Here is a 24,966-nt window from a genome sequence, read left to right on the forward strand (position 1 = left end):
TAGTTAGGTTATTTTGAATGGGATCCTAGATGGCAGATGCATATTTTATCCTCGGTCGGATGAGTGCTTTATAAGGCATTAGTTGAACTGAGGGAGGACTTAGATTTTAATCTTGCCTGAGGCAGTTGAAAACGCTTTTAGCTTTGCCTATTGGTTAGCAAACCTAGTGGGCCGCTTGTCAGAAGTCGGCAGCAACTAGAAGATGGGCTCCGTGTGGGCAGTTTTCTTTCGCGTGCTATCAGTCGGTGGTGTGGCAGCTTTACGTTGTCCGAAACCGCACACTTTGAAAAGTAAGCATCACGTGACGTGTTTCACGTGACTCGTCAACCCGCTGTAGCATGTTCATTTGCTATCGTGGCAGAAAAGATGGATCTTCAGAAGCAGTGTCCGCAAGAAGAATCTCACGGATGCCGCCGCAAACTTTGTGAAGATCCTGACGCGAAGAGGAGCGGAAGCGTCAGTCGTGCGAACTTGCGATACCAAAGAGATGAGGAAACGGTGCCCAAAACGGAAGTGCGCATCCGCTAACCTGAGGCCTCCGGACGCCAAGAGACAGGCGAACCGCGATTAGAGGGCCGACCCGCCCGAACTGGCGTGTTTCTTCTACGACAGACTCTCCAAGATGCTGCGATAGCTATAGTAGTTTTATGCTTAACTGCTACGTTACCTCGTGGCCTGCGTGCGCCCATTAACATGACACTATCCCCTCCTTATGTTCTTTCTTTGTGCCTGTGATTGTGTCCAGGGATTAGGCAATGAGATAAATCTTGCTCACACTGGAGGGGGTGCACATCAACGCAGCTGCGTTTACTTCCACGGCTGCATGCGAGAACAGCACTGAGCACAGATTGCACGCCATACTCGTTGGCGAGCAGCCATGTTAGTTGGCAGGCATAGCGTTACTGCCACGCTTTTGGCCAGCGCTGACTTAATGATCATATTACATCGACGATCACGTTGGCGGTATACATACAACGTCGTTATCCTGCCTACTATATGATATCGTGAAAGCCTAAAAGGTTGATTGCTTGTGAAAAATCTTTCGGATCTATTTTCTCATGTAATGTCTGTTGATTATTCTTGATGTTGTGTGCTTATATACCAAAGCAATTCATGGATTTTACGACGTTTAACACAAAGGAAGTGGTTACAAACGCTGGATACCGCCCGTAAAATTGGTCGGATGCTTCTTTGCAGGGGACCTGAACTACGTGGAGTCGTTCTTGACCGTAAATGAAGGCCCGCAGGTAGGCAGCGCTTGCATTCTGAGCACAAAGCCGGCCTACAATGGCAAGGTGGAACGTGTTGAAAAAAGTTATCGGAACGGCTCGAACCATGCCTAGTATCCCAGAAGTTTCACCTGAAGCAGCTCATAATGAGGGAATCTCTTATGGCGTTCAAAACCAAGGCGACAGCTTGTCTAGTTTTTTTCCAGCTTTTTTGCAGTCGAGGCTTTTGTTATTCAAGTATCAGAACTTTAGCTTTTTTTCTCACTTTTTAGGTAGCATGTTTATAACAGAGCATGCTACCGAAGTAATGAGCGTAATTTCATTTCTTTTTGATAATTTATTTGCAAGGCTATTGGCAAAATATGTTCCAGGTTCACTGGCGTGCTACAGTGGAAATCTTTGAAACGAATGCCGCTATAAAAAAGCGGCAGGAAAAGATTAATTGCAGGCGCGCAGAGAAGCAGCGAGGAAATTAGTCTCTATATGCCTAAAACTTCCTATCTGGCATACACAGTGCCTTATAGCCTCAAGTCGCCCCAAAATATAGAAGAATGTTACTATCATTAACTTCTACTGTTGAGACTTAAAACATTATATGGTTAATTTATTCGAAATTTCGAGCCCGGTCGTTTTGTTGAAAGAAAAAGCTCGCCAATTAAATAATAAAACGGCAACTTGTGCAAAAAAAACTGTGGACGTCAGAATGTGATGACGAAACAAAAAATTTACACATAGATCTTGAACTCCTAAATAAGACTCAGCACAAAAATAAGACAAAAAATTGGCACGTCTTTTATCAAAACTAAGAAAGCCAATATGTATGTAGCATTCAAAAATATAGAAAGCGAATTGTTAAAAAATAAATTACCAGAACTGCAGCCCTCCTTTACAAAAACTGGTGTTGAAATTCTGTGGAATTTTTGTGAAGTTGCCTCAATAAGCACTGTTTAAAATCTGTGGAAATTCTGAGGCATTTTTGTTGATGAACATTGAGCATGTGTCGAAAATTGGCCAATGTGCTTAAGTTGAAATTCTGTTGTGGATTTTTGTGTTCAATTTCTGTTTATTATAGACTGAATACAAACTTAAAAGCACCAGGTGGTTGATGTCTTGACTTTCAGTTGTGCACGTTGCAAATCCATCAAGTACGCTCTGTACTTCCTGCATACATAAATACATACACTCTCGCCTATACAACCATCAGATAAAGAACATCATGGAACAGTATTGCACACGAGGCTACATTAACATTTAAAAAAAAATTTATTGGACACAAAGATACAGAATGGCGACGATTGTCTCCCGACACACAAAGAAAGAGAACCGCGACTATTGTCGCCCGACACACAGAAAGGTTACAGAACGGCGACTATTGTCGCCCGCCACAAAAAAAAAATGAACACAAGTGTCCCACGAAAGTTCATGAGTGTCCAAAAAACGCGGAGGAAGCACGCGGAAAAACTCTAGCTACCACTCCGCACACAAACATCGCGCACAACTCCAGAGTGCAACACTTAATATGGGAGGAGCCGCACCGTCACACGGCCCTCGCTGGCGACGATGAAGCGGGTCCTGCACCGTCGCAGGAACTCGTCTTCCGGTAGCGAGACACAGTCTAAGCATGCCTGCTCAAACAGGGACGCTCGCACGCGCTGCAGCAGGGGGTACATTGCCCGTTGTGGATGGCCCTGCAAAGGCGCGACGCCTCCCTGGCGCCACAACACAAAAGCACCTACACACAATAACAGGCGTACAAGTGTCTCGTGCGGCCTAGTGCGGGAATCCAGGGAAACAAAAAACATACGCGACATCGGTCGCCAAAATGTCCTCACCACCACGCACGCGAACATTGCGTGCTCTAGGGTCTCAGTCTCACCGCACTGAGGACACCGCGAGGAAGGTGCGATGCCCCACGCTGCAATGCGGACTCCCATCGGCAAGACCCTCCAGCCTCGCAGCCAGCCGAAGTCGCGGACGTCTGGTGGAAGGGTGTGAGAGGTCAAATGTCGCCACCGCACCCGCCTGCTCCGCTCTAGCTGTTCCGGTGTAGCCTCCTGGATGGCAAGGAGCTCGCAAACGCAGGAGGCCTGCGTCTGAGAGACGTCTACCTTGGGCAGGGTAGCGGTGAGAGACTCGGCCGTCCAACAAACATACCGAAATAACCGCGGCTGCTGTTCGGCTGAAGGACCTACTACATGAAGAAGGATGGATAGCTGGGCGAGTTTTTAATAATACATTGTGGGGGGTATAGCGCGAACAAGACTAAGGATGAAGCAAGAAGACACACAGACGAGCACTGTGTGTCTTCAGACCTGTGTGTCAGAAGACACACAGATCTGCTACATGACCAAAAAAGAGGCGCCGCGACGTCCCGAGAAGGTAGGCGAGGAGTCCTCTCCCCGGGTAGTCGGTGGCGTTGACCAGGTCGCGGACGCCTCGGACAGCGAGAACGCTGCACATTGTGCGCAAGTTGGGCAGGCTAAACCCGCCCATGCGCGTGGGACCGAGGAGCGCGCGAGCGACGGTCTCTTTCCCGCCCAGGAAAAACTGCCGCAAAATGTGGCCAGGCGAGGCGTGAAAGTGCGCGGCGGACAAGAAACGCGGCCGATGTAAAAGAGAGAGGCGCACACTGATTATCGTATAATAAACGCGCACTCTGACAGCGAGAGACGGAAACGCGCTGCCACTGTCAGACGTCTCTCTGCGGTCGCCCTGATCTGAGACCACGACTCGCGGGCTACCTCCCTTGAGGAAAGGAACACCACGCCTAACACCTTCACTGCCGAGACCCACTCCACATCGCCCAGCAGGTCTGATGAGAAAGCGCCGAAGCGCAGAGCTTTGCTCTTGCCCGTGTTAAGCAGGGTGCCGGACAACTCGCTATAACACGTAAAAAGCCGTAACAACGCTGCGTAGCTGTCCTCGTCCGGCAAGAACAGGAACACGTCGTCTGCGTACGCTGACACCTTCACCTGACCCTGGCCCGGCAAAGGAAATCCGCGTATCGATGGGCTCTCTGCTGTTCGATGAAGGAGTGGATCTAAACATAAAACAAACCCCAACGGCGACAGGGTACAGCCCTGTCGAATGCCACGCTGGATGCCGAAGGGGTCGCTCAACGCTCCATTAAAGAGCAAGCGGGCTACAGCATTACCTCACCAGGAGTTCAAAACTTTTCCATCTTAAGTCCTACCCAGGAGTGTCCAGGTCTGCACAGGTGGTGGCCTGCCAATGAGCAGTTATTTCAATTATTACTTTTAAAATTTATTTATTTTTGCCATGTGGGGCGCTGGTACTGTCGTGTATGTTTTTCTTTTGTCCAAGAGTAGCAGCCGATTTCTAACTTAGGATTACATTCTCCTGTCAGAACAGCTCATAAAGTCGGACACACTGCCATGGATGGTTGCAAAGCACTTACCGTTGAACATTTTTCTGGTGGGTGGTCAAAGAAAAAACAACAGAAATTCAACAGAAATTCTTCACCATATTTGTGTTGTTTTTGGCCATAAAAATTCTGTTGAGTGAGTTTTGTGCAGACTCAACACAAGTTGAATTTTCATTGAATTTCTGGTGGCTCAACACATGCTCAACATTGTGTCAACAGAAATTCAAAGCTCATTTTTATAAGGGCAATCAGACATTATTCAATCGCGTCTCAAAGATACTTAGAAAATTTGGCCAGACTCATGCCAAAATCAGGTTAGTTCTTGGCAAAAATATAAAAAACAAATTGTTAAAAATAAAACACCAAAACTGTAGCCCTACCAGACATTATTCAATCGCGTCCCAAAGATACTCAAAAATTTGGCTAAACTCATGCCAAAATCAGGTTCTCGGCAAGAAACCCTTAGTGATTTTAGAGTTACCCCGACACTTATACCACTTTCGTACACAATAGAATATACTCTTCCGCTGAACCAGAGCCCAAACCTGCGAGGGCAAATACTTTCCCAATATCGCTCAATATAAGACTAATCGAACATGGTTAGAGCATAATTAGGGCCCTTAGTCCCCGGATAAAACAAGACAATTTCTATCCGACAATGTACCTTCTGTGAAACATTGTTTTTCAGTGTAAAAAAAAAAACGGAAGAAAATTAACGCATATCTTGCATTGATTCTAGAGCGGTGTCTTTAGTGCACGGATGATTTTAAACCTCTTTTTACCGCCTATTATTCAAGACGCGGCTTAATTTGAGACTAAGTTTGAAAAGTGGATTGAAGTGGCTAGACTAGAAGAAATGGTTATAGGCCAAAAGTCGTTTTTGCATAATTGTATCAAGCGATATTCACGCTGACGACATCCTACTCCGAGGCTCTTTAGTGTTTAAAATGGTTGCTGTGGTCTTTAATCTATGCTTTCACAGAGTTCTCAGGCAGGAAGATATTGCTTGGACATGAAACCCCTACGCAGGATATGGCGCTGTACACGACAAAATAACTATAATAAAAAATGATCTGATTTGGTAAACAGTTTTTGAGTTTACCTTTCGTTTTCATGTGTTTACAAAATTAATGGTGCAAAAAAAACGCCATTAGTAAATCATGTTTTGCTGCAAAGTATGACCGGAGAAAACCCGAATTGTGGAATTCAAGATATTGTGTAGAACAAATATTCGGCCATTACTGAGGAAGACGATCTTAATGTTCAAACAATGAACAATAATCTCAGAGCTATCAATTGCGCAGTAGAAGTAAACGGTAAGATGGTTTGGCAGGAGACTGGCAAGCTGTTTCAGGAGACGAAAAAAAAAACTGATTAAGAAGCGCCAAACGATTATTCCACAGGATACTAGCAAGCTATCTCAGGAGACAAAAAAAACGTAAGAAACGCCAAAGGACGGTTCGACAGGATACCGGCAAGCTATCTCAGGAGACGAAAAATTTTATTAAGAAATGCCAAAGCATGAAAGCGTCTAAGCCTACAGGCAGAATAGAATTAGCTGCGCTATCAACGTTAATAAGCGCAAGATAGCCGACATGAGGAAGTTTGACATAGAGAAAATCGAGCATGCTATAAAGAACGGAGGCAGCCTAAAAGTGGTTTGGTTTAGGTTTGTTGGGGTTTAACGTCCCAACGAAACTCAGGCTATGATAGAGACCGTAGTGAAGGGCTCCGAAAACTTCGACCGCCTGGGGTTCTTTAACGTGCGCTGACACTGCACAGTACACATGCCTCTAGAATTTGGCCTCCATCGAAATTCGGCGCCGCGGCCGGGATCGAACCCGCGTCTTTCGGGCCAGTAGCCGAGCGCCGTTAACTACTGAGACACCACGGCGGGGCGCAGCCTAAAAGCAGTGAAGAAGAAACTAGGCATAGGTGAAAATCTGATGTATGCGCTGAGAGACAAAGAGGGCAATGCCATTAGCAACATGGATAAGATAAAGTAGCCGAAGAGTTCTACACAACTCTATACAGTAGACAGTGTAATCAGAATGTTAATGAGCGGGGCAGTAGCGCACAGCAATGGGACATCCCACGAGTAACGAAAGAGGAAGTAAGGAGTTTTTGGGGTACCTGTTGTTTCAGCCAGCGTCTTCGCTTCGGCGGATGTGGTTGTTGCGATGCGCGTCTCTTCTTTCACTCTTTCCTCTTATCTCTTAACTCTCCTCTATCTGCACGTGGCAGCGGTGGTGGCTCGGCTCGAGCCAGTCGGCAGGCCCGTGAACTTTCCTTTTCATCCTTATGTCCTCGCAACAACAGGAAAGCCTTATGAGCAATGCAAAGGAAGAAAACAGCTGGTGAGTATCAGGTAACAGCAGTTCTCATGAAGGACGGAGTGGAAATTGTGCTAGAAAACTAGCCACCTTGTATATGCAATGCCTTTTGACCTCGAGCGCACCAGAAGCTTGGAAGAATGCTAATATTATCTTAATTCATAAGAAAGGAGGTGTCAAGAACTTGAAAACTTCAGACCGATCAGCTTACTGTCCGTTGCCTAAAGGTATACGAAGATAATCGCAAATAGATTGAGGCCTACCTTAGATATTAATGAACCAAATGATCAGGCAGGCTTTCGTAAAGGATACTCCTCAATAGATCATATTCAATTCAATTTATTCACCAGCCATTTCTGGGTGGTTTGCTGGATAAAAACTGCTAATGCAGCTTGACGAAGTCCAGGAAACCAATACAAGGCAAAGCGTACAGCATGTGACAACTAATTTTAAACCATCAGTAACTATAAAGTATATTATAACAATAAATGGTAAAAATAAAAAGCAGAGAACAGAGGCAGTGATATACAAATGTTCATTTTGGGTTGAAAAAACAGCGCGAAAGGAACGGAAGACAAAGATGAAGGAAACCACACGGACGAGCGCTGACTCACAACTATTTTTTATTCAGAAAAAACAGACATTTATAGTTCCACCCAAAATGAACGTATACCAACTCGCCCAACTTTCCATTCTACTACAATGTACAAATGTAATGAAACTCCTAGCTGTACAGAGAAAAAAGTAAGAACAAACAGACAACTGAAGATGGCACACTTTCAAGCAACGAAGAAGTAGACCGAGCAAAACAACGCAGCAAATATTAATAACAATGATATTAATAGTAAACAAGCATTTGCAACAAGTAGTTCCGTAGTTCCTTTCTTTCATAGCCAGGGGTGTTTTGAAAAGCGTTTAAGGTACGTGGAAGGTTATGAGCTAAAGACTAAATTATTGCTGCTATGAAATAATGGTATGACCTATACGTCCTGATTTCGTGTGTGCATTAAATCCTGGCGTAACTCTAAGGAGGCCAAAGTAGATAAATGAATGCTCTCACGTGATTTTATCACCACTATCAATCACATGATAGAGAAATGCTCAAAATATAACCAACCCCTGTATGTAGCCTTCACTAATTACGAGAAAGCATTTGACTCCGTGGAAACCTAAGCAGTCATGCAGGCACTGCGGAAGTAAGGTGCAGAAGAGCCTTGTGTGAGAATACTGAAAGATATCCATAACGACGGCACAGCTACCATAGTCCTCGTAACGTCAGCCCTAAAATTTCCGTAAGGAAGGGTGTCAGACAAGGAGACACGCCAATGCTTTTCACCACTCGTTTCAGGAGGTGTTCAGAGGCCTGGATTGACAACAGTTTGGGTTAAGGGTTAATCAAGAATACCTAAGTAATTTGCGATTCGCTGGTGACATTGCTTTGTTAAGTCACTCAGGAGATGAGCTGCAAAGCATGTTCAATGAGTTAGACAGGCAGAGCTGAACGGTAGGTCGTATAATTAACATGCAGAAAACCGAAGTAATGTTCGACTGTCTCGCAAGGGAACAGCAGTTCACATTTGGTAGCGAGGTGCTGGAAGTGGTAAGGGAATACGTCTACTTAAGGCACGTAGTGGCTGCTGATCCGGATCATGAGAGGAAAATAACTAGAAGAATAAGAATGGGTGGAGCGCATATTTCAAGTTCATTGTTATTACGTTGGATAACTGACAAATAATAATACCGTACTAATATTATATGGTAACATTTGTTTTGTTGTTTTCGTAATCTGTATTTTGTGTGGTTTGGTGTGTAGGCCAAATTTTGTGTTATCTGATCAGTGTAACTGTGCCTTTGGAGATGTCTATGCCATTTTGGGCTCTTTCCGCATGCTGTTCTAACACTCATGCATCCTGGATTGTACACCGACCGACCACTGTGCTGAAGCGAAAGCCTTTATTGGGAATTGAAGCTTTGAGCTTCTGTTGTCGTTTTCCGTTTAGGAAAGGCGAATACACTAAAATGGTTCAATAATAACATCTAAGAGCTTGCCTGACATTATCTGATGTGTCCATTTATGCTTCGTCCCCGCTGCATCACCGTTGAGCTGTTCACCTATTCATACAAAAAATTCGCAAAGCGGAGGGTCTTCAAAGTGAAACTTTTCTATACCATGGAAGAGAATGGAACATGAATTACGTGCTCTAACAGCGAAATATGCTATCATCTGCGGCCAGCTTCAGTGAACCGGTAAAATGCCTATTGCGCAAGGGTTATCATACCACCGAAGACCGAACGCGCCGATATCAAGTTATGATGCCATCCTCCTGCTTAGTTCCCCGCTGAAGCACATTTGACTTTTTACGGTCAAAGCCGCCGCGGTGGATCATTAGTTATGGTGCTCGGCTGCTGACTTGAAAGACATGGGTTCGATCCCTGCCGTGGCGGTCGCATTTCGATGGAGGCGAAATGCGAGAGGCCCGTGTACTGTGCGTTGTTCGTGTGCATTAAAGAACCTCAGGTGGTCGAAATTATTCAGAGCACTCCACTACGGCGTCCCTCATAGCTTGAGTCGCTTTGGGGCGTTAAACACCATAAACCAATATTCACGACGGAAGGCGCCACATCTGAATTTCTCTACGTTCAATTCTGGGTCTTGTGGATTTGAATTTAGTGCTTCATGCATATTGATCGCTGACGCCACCAAATGCCAATATCGCTTGTGACTTCGTTCAAGCAAGCAGTGAGCATATGGTTTAAAAATACACATGGAGCTCTTTATGAGCACTGCCACGCGCTGTACACAACCTTTCCTGACGTGGTAATGCTCACGGATCCGTCAAAAAAGCAACCTTTTTGGCTTTTGTTCACAGGGAATGAAAATCAATTTTGGCACCTGGCAGAGCATCATGTACTGGCTACGGCACTCGCCCGAGGTGGCTGTGGTGCTCAGAGATATTTGGGACTTGTTGTTCTCCAGGCCGCGTCCGCCGTTCTACTGGCGACTGCCTGAAAGGTACACTACCCTTGTACTGTGGTGACTTGCAGGTGCGCCACTACCTTGGTGCTTGCTTTGAATGTTATACTCCGTGCATTTATGCATAAGTGTTCCGCACAGTTTCATGCTGTTGTTGTGGATGGAATATACTCTGCTTGGTCAACACCCTCAACACGAAGAGAGCACGATTGTTCATGGGCGGTGTCATGCTCATCAAAAATTCGAGAAAACAGTTCAGCATGTCAGAATCAATTTCTGGTGAGGATATAACCGCAATTCTCCATTACCTTTCCTTGGTCATGAAGCTTCCGCATAACGCTTTGACAGAGCTTTGTACGCGTCGCGGCGCTAGCGTTCGTGTGGGGGCCAGCAGTAAAGGCATTGGCAGTTGGGAGCGATGTGACGCGTGAGCATAGTGATGGATTTACACGTACTTTGTTCACTTAACTCCTTGTAGTGCGTGTGAAATTGTGCGTGGGACCGTGCCGACGGATGCCGGAGATTTGCTGTGCGCCGCAATGTCATGTGAGCTATACAGTGGGACAGACAAAAACGTGCCGTTTTTCACCTTGCCTAGTGACTGCGATTGGCTGGGAAGGCTGTGATGGGCTATGCTTCTCTGAACGCCTGCGTCTACGAAAAGCATTTAGGCATGAGTGATGCCAGTGAAACTCGCTGCTTCCGTTGGAGTGAATTTAGCGCAAAAATGGGACACGTGCCCTTTTTGTCAGCTGTCCCTTCTCGTCTCCCGTTTTTGCACTAAATTTATTTCAGTGGAAAACTACCTAGACCAACTTCATGCGCTTTTGATGCTTCTGTTCGGGATACACGACCGACCGACTGATCGACAGACAGACGATGTTATGGCTTCTCCGGCCTGTGATCGGAATTTAAAACTGGATCGTTGACGCGCTAACGCCGCAAATAGTTCCACCGAAAGCCGTCACTTCTGCATGACGCAGTGGAAAGGTTTGCTTATGCCGAGCTGGAGCGTCTTGAACACAGCTGATGTAAACGGCGCCCAGTATGCAGCAGGGCAATAACAGCTGTGCGCATCGTTACGCGCTCGCCAATTTCATTATTAGCATTACTCCCTGGACAAGCATGCTGCATCTGCTTGAGCTTTGCACTTTATTCTTGCGAACGTGTACAGGTGAGCACAAGTAGAAAAGTAGGTGCGGTGTGCAAAACGGAGAAGGCCATATGCTGAACCTCGGCAAGGCAGGAAGGAATAGCGCAACTGCACCGCGTGTTATGTTCAATGACAACAATGCGAGCTAGCAAACTCCGGAAACTAGCACGCCTATAGATGCAACTTCCACGGAGAAGAGCGACTAGTGCGGGGTTTTCTTTATCTTATAACTTGTCTACGTTTCATAACAGACAGTGGGATGAAAATAAATGATTCACTGGCATATTTACCGCCGACATTAGCTTTCAAACACTCGTGCAGTGATGCCTTAACTTTGCTCACACATATTAGAGAGGACTTCGACGCCTGCTGGTAAAATTTTGCGTTCTTCGCACCTTCTCAGCCCGGTTCTGCCTAACTTATTTCCTCCAAAAAACATTTTTCAGAGGTAGTTGCGTGTAACTATTACATCAGCTAGTTGATATATTTAGCACGGCACCTATTTAGCATGGTACCTACACCTCGTACCGCCGCGGTGGCCCAGTGGTTATGGTGCTCGGCCGCTGACCCGAAAGACGCGGGTTCGATCCCGGCCGCGGCGGTTGAATTCTTTTGGAGAAATTCTAGAGGCCCGTGTACTGTGCGATGTCAGTGCACGTTAAAGAACCCCAGGTGGTCGAAATTTCCGGAGCCCTTCACTACAGCGTCCCTCATAGCCTGAGTCGCTTTGGGACGTTAAACCCCATAAACCAAACCAAACAAAACCTATACATCGTGTTTTTTTTGTCTACGCAGTTTTTATTTTAAAAAATACTAGATATGGGTGATATCTGTACAAGTGGACAGCACAGCAAAGCTCCCATAACGGCGGATTGATCAGTACAGTAACGTCATTTAACAGTGGGCTAGGGCTCGAAAACAAGTTATCGTGCATGAACATTAGCATGAACTAGGAGTTACTTATAGTGTCTTAAAAAGTTATATAGAGCCTAGCTGGCAGTGAGTGATAAATGGCACAAACGAACAACAGTGCGCGCCGTTCGAGCGCTCTAGATATGTGGAATTCTGCATGGGGTAGAGTTCAATTAAAGACGATTAGTGCACGAAAAAAACAAATGAACTTTAGAATTTTTGCTTTTAGAGGGCTCAAAATTAAAATGATAAATTCTAGGTCGTGAACACTCAATGCTAATCCAGTTTTAAATCTTTTGAATCGGCATAGTGATTCGAATTCTCGAGCGTCAAAGGCGCGCTTTCGATAACTCGTTCAGTTGGCTTTCCGACATTCTTAATTTATGAAATGGCGGCGCTGCTCATGGTATCGCTGCCGAAATGTTAACTTCCTTTACATCATAAAATATGCAAACTGCGTATGTATTTTTTGCGTTAGAAATTCGAGCGATGTTATTTTACAAGTGCGAAACGTGGGAAAGCCAACTAAACGAACATTCAAACGCGCAATTTTCACCTTTGACAGTTCGAAGCACTGAGCTTATTCAGAAAATTTGGAGACTGGCCTCACCTTCGAAGTTGACGGCCTTCAATTTTGCAAGATAATATTGCCTGTAGTCTAGTGAATTCTTTCACGTACAGAATTTCACCTTTCTGTATATTTTATACGTGTAGACCGCATCGACGTATCTTTAATGGTTCTCAGAATAAAAATTTGTACAGAGCAAAAAAAAATCACCCGGTATTCTTTAAAACATCATAGGGGCCTGTTTTGAAAGTAGTAGGTCTGGTTTTTTCCTGGGCGAACGAGCGGACGAGAGGCGGTCTGCGCGTGCAGGATAGTTGAACGGGATATTGGGAATGCTGGGGAAAATCGCCAGTCGGCACTCGGTCGTTGAAGAGAGCAGGTTGCTTGTACTCTGAACCCCTGTCGAAACGTCTCGTCACGCAGAATCATGGAGCGTTTACTGGATCAGCGATACGCGATCAAATATTATGTAAATCTTAGTAAAACGGGCAAAGAGACTCACGACTTGATTAAGGAGGCCTACGGTGAAACTGCCATGGGTAGATGAGGTGTTTTTTGAGTGGCACAAGCTGTTCCGGGAAGGTAAGGAAAGAGTGGAAGACGGCGACCACTCCGGACGCCCTCCGACCAGCAAGACCAACGGAAATGTGTAGCGAGTGAAACATTTACTTAACAGTGATCGTAGAATGAGTATCAGAATGATTGCTGATGACTTGAGCATTCCTCAAACCCAAGTTTTTGAGATCGTGACAGAAAACGTAGCCATGGGGAAAGTGTGCGCAATGTTAGTGCCGGCAGTGTTGTCAGAAGAGCAAAAGGCCAACCGGAAAGCGATCTGACAGAATCTTCTTCATCATGTGAATGAGGACCCCGATTTTTTGCCCAGCTCAAGGCAGCAACGCTGCCTCAGCCCCCTACAGCCCCGACTTGGCCCCGCCAGACTTCTTTCTATTCCCGGGAATAAAATCGACGCTCAAGGGGAAACATCACGGATCGGTAGAAGCGGTTCACCAGGTCGTAACGAGGGAGCTAAACAACATTCCGGTCCAGGCGTCCCTGGAGGCGTACGAAAACTGGAAAACTCATTGGCAGCAGCGTGTAGGTGCGAAAGGGTGCTACTTTCAAAAATTCTAATCGTTTGTACTATTCTCATGAATAAATTTTATAAAGAAAAATGAGTCCTACTACTTTCAGAACAGACTATCTCTTAGCTCACCGATTCATGTTTTCACAAAGGCAGCGTGTAATGGAACTAAAGAAGCTTTAAACTTCAGTCAACCTAGGGAATAAGCTGTTTTTCACAAAGTTAGCCGATAACTTTAGCAGGTTATGGCGTGCGTTTCAGGTGCGTCCTGTTCTGGAGCGAGGTGGCCGGGGGCTGGTGCCTGCCATTCCCGGGCTGCGACCGATACGTGATGCGTCAGGGTGATATGATGCGACAGCACCTCTTCGGCATCAAGCCCGTAGGTGCTGATATTGTAAAACGTGACTTTGTAGAAATGGTGTGGTTGGCGTCTGCAATGTCGAGCTTTATAATTCAACCTGACCAGACGAGTTTTCGTCCAACTCTTGATTTCGTGCTTATATTGTCTGCTCAGTCATGCTGAAAACTACGGTCAGATGGTAGCTTTTAGTGGCGTTGCGACTGTCTCATGTGGATCCTACTAATTTCTTTTCACGTTCGAATGGCAATATCCCAATTGTCTTCGGTCCTGTTCTCTTACAATAAAATTGATATTACACCCGCGACACAGTAGTGATACAGGCGAGGCACTTTTTCTTATTCATTTAGAACACCTCAGATTGAATCCTGCCCTGTTCTTTGTCATGTGGAGCGGGGAGCCTTCCTCTATTGGACTTATCTACTACTATATGTCTGTCAGGGAATATTCATCACTTCCTACTGCACAGCTATTGGTGAACCTTTAAGTTTCGCTTTGTGGCGAAAAAACACTCAGGTTTCAGAACTTCATTTCGTCAAGTTCCTTTTTGTTTTTTCGTTCATCGGCGAGCTTGTAGTCCTGCGATTCCCCGCATACTGACAACTGTGCAAAAAAAAAGGCGAGTTCTTTTGGTCATGTTTGTTGCGTGGCGCTCGCGATTCTTTTCACACTAAGTTATATTTTTTCTCTTTGGAAGCTTGTAGGACCCGCAAGTGAGAATAGCGGCACCGACTCATGTCCCATGCTAGCTGTCACCCATGCCGCTAAAAGCGGCACCTACCGAAGAAAAAGAGGAGAAACAATTGATTCAGCTAAAGAACTTCGCCCAGATGCAGTCTAAACCCATTTATCATCGTAATAATCAGCAGCAGCCTAGCTACGTCCACTGCAGCCCAATGGCGTTTACGATATCCCTCCAATAAACCCTATCCTGTTCCAGCTGCTGCCACAATATCACCGCAAACTTTCCAATCTCCTCACCCAAAGCCACCCACTGCAGACCCTCTGCCTACCCCTCCTGTGCTTGCTCCGTCTCCGAATCTAATCCGTTATCCTATGGGAGCAGAAATTATCTCATCTTCCCATTACATGCCCCTGTAAGCACATCTCGCTTCCTCCATTACAACTAAAACATCATTAACTCACGCTTGTTCCCTGACTCACTCTACACTCTTTCCACATCGTTGCTCTTTTAACAAGCACACCCTTTCTCAAAAGTCTTCAGGTCAGACGGTATCATTTTGAGCCTTGTAACCGGAAGCTTTGACATCTCTCCAGTTGTAAATCTCCGTAGGGCGGGAAGAACTCTCCGTACCCAAAAATTCTGAAAAAAAAACATTTTTGAGCAGGGAAACCTGTTATGAAAGCAATTTTTTCATATAATCTAAGATTCCATCATAACAATCATTATATCCGCAGCTAAGTCACGCAGGACATGAACTGTAAAGCATGCTCAATGAGTTAGACAGCCAGAACAGAATGATAGGTCTTAAAATTACCATGCAGAAAACCACAGTAATGTTCAACGATCTCTCAAGAGAACAGCAGTTCGCATTTGGTGGCGAGCTGCTGGAAGTAGTAAGAGAATGTGTTTATTCAGGGTAGGTAGTTACCGCTGATCCGGATCGTGAGGGGGGAATAACTGGAAGAATAAGAATGGTTATGGAGGGCATATGGCAGGTTCTCTCAGTTCATCAATGACAATTTACCAATATCCATCAAAAGAAAAGTGTGCAACAGGTGTATATTACTGGCGCTCACCTACGGGGCAGAAACATGGAGGCCATCGAAAAGGGTTCAGCTTAATTAGTCAAGGACAACAGAGCAAGCTATGGAAAGGAAAATGGTAGGTGTAACGTTAAGAGAGCGGAAGCGGGCAGAATGGGTGAGGAAACAAACGTGAGTTAATGATATCCTAGTCGAAATCAAAAGGAAGAAATGGGCTTGGGCAGGGCATTCGATGCGACGGCAAGACAAACGCTGGTCCTTAAGGCTAACGGAGTGGATTCCAAGAGAAGGCAAGCGTAGGAATGCCGCAATATCACCGCAAACTTTCCATTCTTATCCACCCACACCCACCTAGAAGTTTAGGTGGGCGGATGCGATTAAAAGGTTTTGGGGACACGGTGGCCACAGTTGGCGAAGGACAGGGTTGATTGGAGAGGCATGGGAGAGGTCTTTCCCCTGCAGTGGGCGCAGTCAGGCTGATGATGATATTGATGATATCCGCAGATCACCCAACGGCTGCCTTGATTTTTTTTTGCTACTAACGTCTTTGTTTTTGTCAAAATTGTTCGCCATTAGTTTTCTATGGGAGTCTTAACTGTTCGATGCGATCGATGGGGACATTTTAAAGGGGTTCAGATACCAAATTTTGAGGCTATATCAGCCTGTTATGGGCTACCAAAGAATGGCAGCCATAACAGTCTACCGGCCTGTTATGGGCTGCCATTTGTGACCTGTGTATGTGAGATCATCCACGGCCAAGTATTATATGCAAACGAAGCTTAAAATATACTTTAAATCAACTCCAAAGAGTCCTTAAATGCTCTTCCTCATGATCGAGACCCATCGCTAGCGCGATAGGTAGACTGTAGTTGCATCACAGCACGGTAATGTTATGTACTGTATGAACGGCGACATCAACAACCTCTGCATCGACGACTCGGTGGTCGGTGTGCTCATCAGCAAGTATGCCGTTGCTGACGTACCAGCCGGCACCGTGCAGTATCGGCGGCCGAGCGAAACCGCCCCGTCGATTAGACGATGGCTATAGTTGCTCTTGTGTGCAGCTTCTCCGTACTACGAATAAACTTTCTAATTTTCAAAATTTTTGTCTCAAATTGTTGGACATGATCCTCATCATTTAAAGCCTCTTCGTCTTCAGAACTGCCATTATAGCTCGACTACTGTGCTGCGAAGAAAATTATGTGGTCCGAGGAGGTTTGACCAAGGCTGTACCTTCACTCACACGTTTAAGGAGAATCTAAGGACTAATAAATGTCGGCGTCAGTCGATAGTGTACCACGTTCTAATCTCAAACAGACGACCATCACCGATAACGGAGCTTTTATCAGCTAGAAAAGAAAAAAAAACTAACAGGCATCGCCATTACCTGCTGAGTTCGCAAATAATAAGAGTGCGTGGTCACCAATTTTTTGCGCCAATCCTCCGCTATACCGCCATTCACTTCAAGATGGTGGCGGCGCATTTCCTTGCCAGTGAAGTAACAAACCTTCTTCGACTGGCGGGAACAGTTCTAAATTCGATTTTTCTCGCCCACAACTGTGTCTTCCGTTACTGGAAAACCGTCAACACACCCAGAAAAACCCGGAGAATCCATTTTTACTGACGACAATTAGATGGAGTGGTTCTTAGTGTCCCTTTAACTTGTGGATAGATGAGATAAGGTTTGCAGGTAAAATCGATGCATCGTTATCCAGCATGCTGTATACATAGTTATGGGCGACTATCATGGTTACAGGTGCAAGTGCGCACATATGTTCGAGCACCAGGCTTTTTCACCGGTCTTGGACTCGTCTTCCTAGGGATCATATTTGGTTTGCTCAGCTTGTTCAGCGCTGGCCGCTGGCTCCTCGAACGGGTGAGTACCTTTGCGCTTTCTGCACGTGGAACGTGAATGCTAATTTGGGTGGGAAACATACAGGAAACTTTTGCAGTAAGTAGCGGTTTGCTTCAAGCACACTTGAAGCTAAGCTCACTGAAGTGGTCAGCTGCCTGTCATCACGTGCTGTAATGTCGAACAGCTCATACTAAAGAATAAAGAAATCATGCGTTCCTCTAAATTATGAACAAGCTATTGTACTTACAATCATTTGATAGCTGTAAAAGCACCGTAAAGGTTCGGTAAAGGGCAGTCAGTCAAGCTCGCGGGCGTGTTTCGCCATGCTGTGACTTGCGAAGCCTGCATAAGCTTATACGTGATGGGTTTGAGCCATCGGAGTTCAATACTTTTGAGAGTGATCTTAAGAGTTACGCTAACTTTAAGGTAACAGTGCTCAATAGTCGATACTGTTACATACAGTTTACATACATACAGCTCCCAGTTGTTCGGAACCTTCGTATTTTTATGCAGGTTCCGCTAAACAATACTTAGCAAGTGCACAGCTCTACACTATGTTGTAACATTCTCACCAGTTCTACTCTTCTTCATCAGTGCAAAATTTGGAGCCTCCTTTTGTTTGCAGTTCCCGGAATTCTTCTCCGCAGGCAAGGTGAAGCGAGGCGCACCGGCGAGAAAGCAGGTTCGCATGTCTACTCCGCAGTCTCATTGCTTTGATGGGGTGAGCGTTTTCTTTCCGCGCTCAGCTGTGACCTGCGAACGCATTAGGTAATGGACAAGCTGGTACGAAGCATGAAGGCATTAAAACAAAGACACATCATCATCATTATCATCACCAGCCTGACTACGCCCACTGCAGGGCAAAGGCCTCTCCCATGTCTCTCCAATTAACCCTGTCCTTCGCCAGTTGTGGCCACTGTATTCCTGCCAATTTCTTAATCTCATCCGCCCAACCCACTTTCTGCCGCCCCCTGCTACGCTTGCCTTCTCTTGGAGTTCACTCCGTTACCCTTAAGGACCACCGGTTATCCTGCCTGGGCATTAAAATGCCCTGCCACAAGCCCATTTCTTCCTCTCGATTTCGACTAGGATGTCAGTAAGCCGCGTTTGTTCTCTCACCCGCTCCGCCCGCTTCCGATCTCTCAACGTTACACCTATCATTTTTCTTTCCATAGCTTGCTCCGTTGTTCTTAACTTAAGCCGAACCCTCTTTGTTAGCCTCCACGTTTCAGCCCCATAGGTGAGTACCGGTAAGATACAGCTGTTGTATACATTTCTCTTGGGGGATATTGGCAAACTGCCATTCATGATCTGAGAGAACCTGCCATATGCGCTCCACCCCATTCTTATTCTTCTAGTTATTTCCCTCTCATGATCAGAATCAGCTGTCGCTACCTGCCCTAAATAGACATATTCTCTTACTACTTCCAGCACCGCGCCATTAAATGCGAACTGCTGTTCTCTTGCTAGACTGTTGAATATTACTTTGATTTTATGCATGTTAATTTTTAGCCCCATCGTTGTGCTCTGCCTGTCTATATCATTGACCATGCTTTGCAGTTCATGTTCTGATTGACTTAGCAAGGCAATGTCATTAGCGAATCGCAGATTACTTAGGTATTCTCCATTAACTCTTATCCCCAACTGTTCCCATTTCATGCCCCGGAATACCTCTCGTAAACAGGCAGTGAATAACATAGGCGAGATCGTGTCTCCCTGCCGGACACCTTTCCTTATTGCAATCTTATTGCTGACTTTATGGAGAACTATGGTAGCTGTGCAATCGTTATAAATATCTTCCAATATTTTCACATAACACTCTTCTACACCCTGATTTCGCAATGCCTGCATGACTGCTGAGGTTTCTACTGAGTCGAATGCTTTCTCGTAATCAATGAACCCTATATGTAGGGGCTGGTTATAATCTGCGCATTTCTCTATCACCTGATTGATAGCGTGAATATGGTCTATTGTGGAGTATCCTTTACGAAAGCCTGCCTGATCATTTGGCGGATTGAAGTCTAAGGTTGTCCTGACCATTTTAGCGATTACCTTAGTAAGTACCTTGTAGGCAACAGACAATAAGCTGATCGGTCTTAATTCTTCAAGTCTCTGACGTCTCCTTTTTTAAGAATTAAGATAATGTTAGCGTTTTTCCAAGCTCTCTGTACACTGGAGGTCACAGGGCATTGCGTATACAGGGTGGCTAGTTTTTCGAGCACAATCTCTCCTCCATCGTTCAACAAATATGCTGCTATCTGATCCTCACCAGCTGCTTTCCCCTTTTGAATTGCTCCTAAGGCTTTCTTTACTTCCTCCTTCGTTACTGGTGGGATGTCCCATTGCTGTGCTCTACTGCCTCTCAGTAACATTCCGATTGCAATTGCTACTGTATAGATTTGTGGAAAACTCTTCGGCTACTTTAACTATCTTATCCATATTGCTAATGGCATTGCCCTCTTTTTCTCTTATCGCATACACCTGGTTTTTACCTATGGCTAGTTTTCTCTTCACTGATTTTAGGCTACCTCCGTTCCTTAAGCATGCTCGATTTTCTCCATGTTAAACTTTCTTATGTCGGCTACCTTGCGCTTATTTATTCACTTCGATAGCTCTGCTAGTTCTATCCTGTCTGTGGAGTTAGACGTCCTCATGCTTTGGCGTTTCTTAATCAGATCTTTAGTCTCCTGAGATAGCTTGTTGGTATCCTGTCGAACCATCCTACCACCTACTTCTGCGGCGCACTCTGTAACGATAGCTGTGAGAGGATCATTCATTCTTTCAACATTACGGTCGTCATCTTCAGTTAAAGTGGAAAATGTGTTCTGCAGCACAATCCTGAATTCCTCTATTTTTCCTCGTAATGCTAACTATTTAATAGACTTCTGCTTCACTAATTTCCTCCGATCCCTTTTGGAAATCTAAGCTAATACGAGACCTTACCATTCTGTGGTCGTTACAGCGGACCTTTTCGAGGATCTCCACATCCTCTACGAAGCCAGGGTAAGCGCACAGTATGAAGTCTATTTCATTTTTAGTCTCACCATTGGGGCTCTTCCACGTTCTCTTCCTGTTGGCTCGTTTGCGGAAGAAGGTATTCATGATCCGTAAATTATTTCTATCTGCGAACTCTACTAGTAACTTTTCCGTGCTATTCCTAATACCTATGCTATAGTCACCTACCGCCTGGTCTCCAGCTTGCTTCTTGCCTACCTTCGCATTGAAGTCGTCCATCTATACAGTGTATTGTGATTTTACTTTGGACATCGCCGATTTCACGTCTTCATAGAAGGTTTCAACGATCTAGTCATCATGGCTTGATGTAGGCGCGTAGGCCTTCACCACCTCGAGCTTATACCTCTGATTAAGCCTAATTACGATAGCTGCTACCCTCTCGTTAATGCTATAAAACTCCTCTATGTTGCCAGCTATATCCTGATTGATGCGGAATCCCACGCCTAGTTCTCGTCTGTCTCCTAATCTACGATAGCACAGTACGTGCCCACCATTTAGTACTGTATACGCCTCATCTGTCCTCCTGACCTTACTAAGCCCTATAACATCCCAATTAATACGCGCTAATTGCTCCAAAAGCACTGCTAAACTAGCCTCACTGGATAAGGTTCTTGCGTTAAACGTTGCTAGTTCAGTTTTCAATGGCGGCCTGTCCGCAGCCAATGATTCTTAGCGCCGTCTGCTTCGTCACAGGTCTGACCGCCTCCCCGGTCAGCTGCTCCGCAGCCAGTGGGGACTGAGGGCCGAGGGTTAACTGGGTTGTTCATAGAAGGTTGCGGCCAAGTACTACCAAATCCTGCTCTGGTGATGAAGTGTCTTGTCGGTTTTATTCATGGAGATCAGGCCGCACCCCAGGCTTGTTCGTACAGATACATCGACACACGGAGTGTCCCCTTTCTAAAAAAAAAAATCCCTGTGGAGAATTGAAAACACTGGGGACCCGGGGGAGGGCCGGCCCTACGCCTTGCTAGGGCTAAGCCTCAGTGCGAGGCCCAGAGACCGAGCGTCACGAAAAACGCGGCCAAAAAAGGCCAGTGCCCCAGAAAAGGGAACCGGTGAGGACCGCGACCGCGCTCGAGAAGGCGATGAAACCGATGAACTGGCTGTCTCCCAGCACCGCAGTCCGGACATATTAAAACACGCTAACTTCCCGATATTCAAGATGGAGGGCTTTTAAGAACTGTATTCATAACTGCATGCCATTAGGATGGTAAGCTACTTCGCTTTCTGTAAAATTGTACTTGATGGAGTTCAGCCGCAAGGAGGTGCACGATTTTTCTATATTTATGCTTCCACAGGTGTTACTTCCGCAGTTTTCGCAATGCTGAAGCATTTGTGGGCAAGCTTCTCACGGCAGCAATCCACACACACACACAAAAAAAGGCCGCAGATGCATTTCCTCGGTAATGGTGAGAAAAACACGACAAGAGGTAGAGTCGGGGACAAAAGTCTCTGGACCACGTGTTTACATTCATTGTTCACAACAGCTAACTGAGCTGTGGTGATTAATGAATGCGCCTCTCGCCTTCATTTCCTTAAAAAAATATTTCGGTTATGCGGCGTGCACAGGTAAAGACAAACACTATAAGTGTCACTAATCACTATAGCTTGTAAGCCTAAATTGATACAGGCATGCCAATGGCGAAGGGGGAACGTAAAAACTCGTAGGAATTTGCATGCAGCCATAGAACGGTTGCATTTTAAAACTGGTTTCGTAGCAAATGTGGGTGGACAAGGAACAGGACCTACAGTAATACATTACCTGGTTTTCTGAGGATGTGCTCCTTTTTGACCATGCTTTAAAAAATGCTATCATCGGCGCCCTTCTTATTGCTGTGCAAGGGTCGCATTCGAACATAGAATCTGATTTTCTCGCTCAGACGCTGCGTTACCGCTTGTTGCAGGTCTTGTCTTGTTTGTTCACCATGACCATGCGCGGCTCTGGGTGGAAGGAGAATCATGCGTCGAACACTAAGCGCGAAAAGGGCAAGACGAATCATTCCGTCACGATCCATCTGGAAGGACCGGGTAAGTCATCAGCGAGGCACCTAAGTGCAAGCGCTTTCAAGGTCAATGGTATTGAGACAAACATGTTTTCGCAGAGGGGGGGGGGGGGGGGGGGGGGAGGATATTCTTAAGGCTATTTATTGCCCGTAATATCGGCGTTATTTGACAAGACTCTAAAAAAGTATTTCTGGATAGATGAGGCTCAGGTATGCAACAGCGCCAAGGCAGTTATAACAGTGCAGTGGAAAGAATTCTTGCAAAAACATTAAATGTAGAGGAGTAGACAGCAGTAAACGGAGCACGCGGCAGCCTTCTGACCTTATTAATGCTTTGTCTGATGGACTTCGGACTTGAGGCGTGTGCATTGTGGCAGTAGTCGCTATTGGGCTTCCTCACGACCACGCAATAATTTCTGATTTCAGCTAGGACGGATACGAATAATCTTTGAACAAAACTAAACTGCACTTCGCACAGGAACGACTGCTTTAAAGTATGGCTTGGTTATGTCGATGTTAACTGAAATTATTTTCTATTCTGCCTTGAGCACTTAGTCCATCGTGAGTGCATAGCTAGCACCAGGCCAAATATTTCTGAATGTTTTCATTTTAATGTATTGCAGCCGTTGTGCGTGGCACTGGTGAGCACGTGCCTAGTTTTGTGTTTGTTTAGTTGGCTTGCATGTAATTAATCATGCACTTTCTGGAAACGACGAACGCAGGAAGCAGAGCCAATTGTGACAGAATTATGCAGCCTAGGAACGCTTGTCACAGAAAGCTTTCATGAATGCGTATATTTAGGTTAGAACACTACTGAGCTTTTGTGGTTGTTTTTATATCGCTCGTCATATTTGTAAGTGAAAAAGACGCTGCCATTCATCGAATCTACGTTAATCATACGTTGTGCACTGTCCCGTAACTTTTTCATAGCAGCGTTTAGAAATTCTTCCGTCTCAACCGGAGGCTCGGTTGCGGTGAAACCACGCTTAAATTTTGCGTATTAAGCCAAACTTTGTGTCGTACCAAGGTTAACAATGATTTCTGCCTGGTTCGGTCGCGCATGATGCAAGCCCGTATATCTGCGCCAAGGTCGAAGAGCCCCAACTCGCCAACGCCTTGGTTCCGCGACGGGCGATGGTGGCGCTCTCAAAGGTCCCGAACACCTAGTACACTCGCCTCGGAGCCTTTCGCGTCGTGGCACTTTCCCCTGCAGACAATAGATGGCGCCATCACTTCCCTTTGGCGGAAACAAGGCATCGTCGGTTTTCGGTCGCTCGATCTCGTCGCAGACGATGCTGGTTTCACATTATGGGCGGCTGAACCAAGTATTGTTTTCAAACTTGATACGCGACAAAACTAACCTGAGTACGCAATTTGTGCGCATTTTCACTGCAAGCAAGCGTCCGGTTGAGCGGAGAATTTTTTATAGTTGCTACGATAAAGTTGCAGAGCACTGTATATTTTTTGCCAGAGCAGCTGCTCTGATTGTGTTTGATGTGCGCAGACCCGGCATATGTGACGACCGCTGTGTGCATGGTTCAAGTAGCACTGGTGGTGCTGAAAGAGCTCGACAAGATGGCCATCAAGTGAGTTTAGTGGCTAACCAGCTAGTAAACTTTTTAGAATATGTCATACAGTTTCTCAATATTAACTAGAGGGAAAAGTGGTACTTCGACAACTCATCCACAATGGAGAAATGCAGGAATGCCAGCAAGATGAGGTTTCGTATTTAATCTGGCTGTTGTTGTGCATACAACTTGCATTAAGCCGTAACAGTACGGCTCTTCTGAAGGCGAACCTGAAGGAAATGCTGTGGCAGTTTCTATTCCAGCCTAACACCGAACTTTCACTTGCGTTGAATTTCTATAAGTGAGAAACGTATTATTACAATAATTTAATCTGCGAAAAGAGGAGAGCATCGCGGCGCATCTACCATTTGCAAGACAGAATCCATGTTTTCGGCCCAACGCTAGCCAAGCCCAATATAAAGCTTCATCTTCCCGGCGTTCCCTCTGATGTCGCCAGTCTTCCCTTTAGGTAATTTTTAGAAACTAAATCTAATGTGGTTCATCGAGTGCTTCTTTCCATGGTAACGTCATGTTTGGTCTGTATGCGACTCATCTCTTGCTGCTTGAACAACGTCACAATCTTTGCTGCAGTTTCTCAGAGAGCTATGTTCTTAATTGCTCACTTTTTTGAACCTACGCGCAGTCTTTTCGGTAGGTTGCATTAAGATGAGAAAACTGGCCCATCAGACCGTAGTTTTGTTTGAGTGGCAAGCTATGGCACTGGCAGTGTAAGCTGAATTAAGACTTTCCGATGTGAAGCAAGGCTGAATGGTGGGCCTGTTGATATGCCATGTTGAACAA

The 24,966-nt window shown here is 45.6% G+C and overlaps 1 protein-coding gene across 3 annotated transcripts in view; it reads left to right on the top strand.

Moving 5' to 3' along the window:
- The window catches only part of LOC149333409 (saccharopine dehydrogenase-like oxidoreductase), a 70,037-nt gene that overhangs the window by 40,184 nt on the left and 4,887 nt on the right, over nucleotides 1-24,966 (top strand). For 2 of the 3 annotated variants that reach the window (XM_089558663.1, XM_089558665.1), the window contains exons 5-11: nucleotides 1,198-1,247; nucleotides 9,818-9,960; nucleotides 13,900-14,017; nucleotides 17,481-17,600; nucleotides 18,205-18,261; nucleotides 22,499-22,622; nucleotides 24,102-24,183. In XM_089558663.1, coding sequence (XP_089414789.1) covers nucleotides 1,198-1,247; nucleotides 9,818-9,960; nucleotides 13,900-14,017; nucleotides 17,481-17,600; nucleotides 18,205-18,261; nucleotides 22,499-22,622; nucleotides 24,102-24,183 — 694 coding nt within the window. The remainder of the gene's footprint in view (nucleotides 1-1,197; nucleotides 1,248-9,817; nucleotides 9,961-13,899; nucleotides 14,018-17,480; nucleotides 17,601-18,204; nucleotides 18,262-22,498; nucleotides 22,623-24,101; nucleotides 24,184-24,966) is intronic. The other variant, XM_089558664.1, reaches the window with a different exon arrangement.

The sequence above is a fragment of the Amblyomma mixtum genome, chromosome 8 (assembly GCF_055824585.1).
Source record: "Amblyomma mixtum isolate Tamu chromosome 8, ASM5582458v1, whole genome shotgun sequence".
Classification (NCBI taxonomy): Eukaryota; Metazoa; Arthropoda; class Arachnida; order Ixodida; family Ixodidae; genus Amblyomma; species Amblyomma mixtum.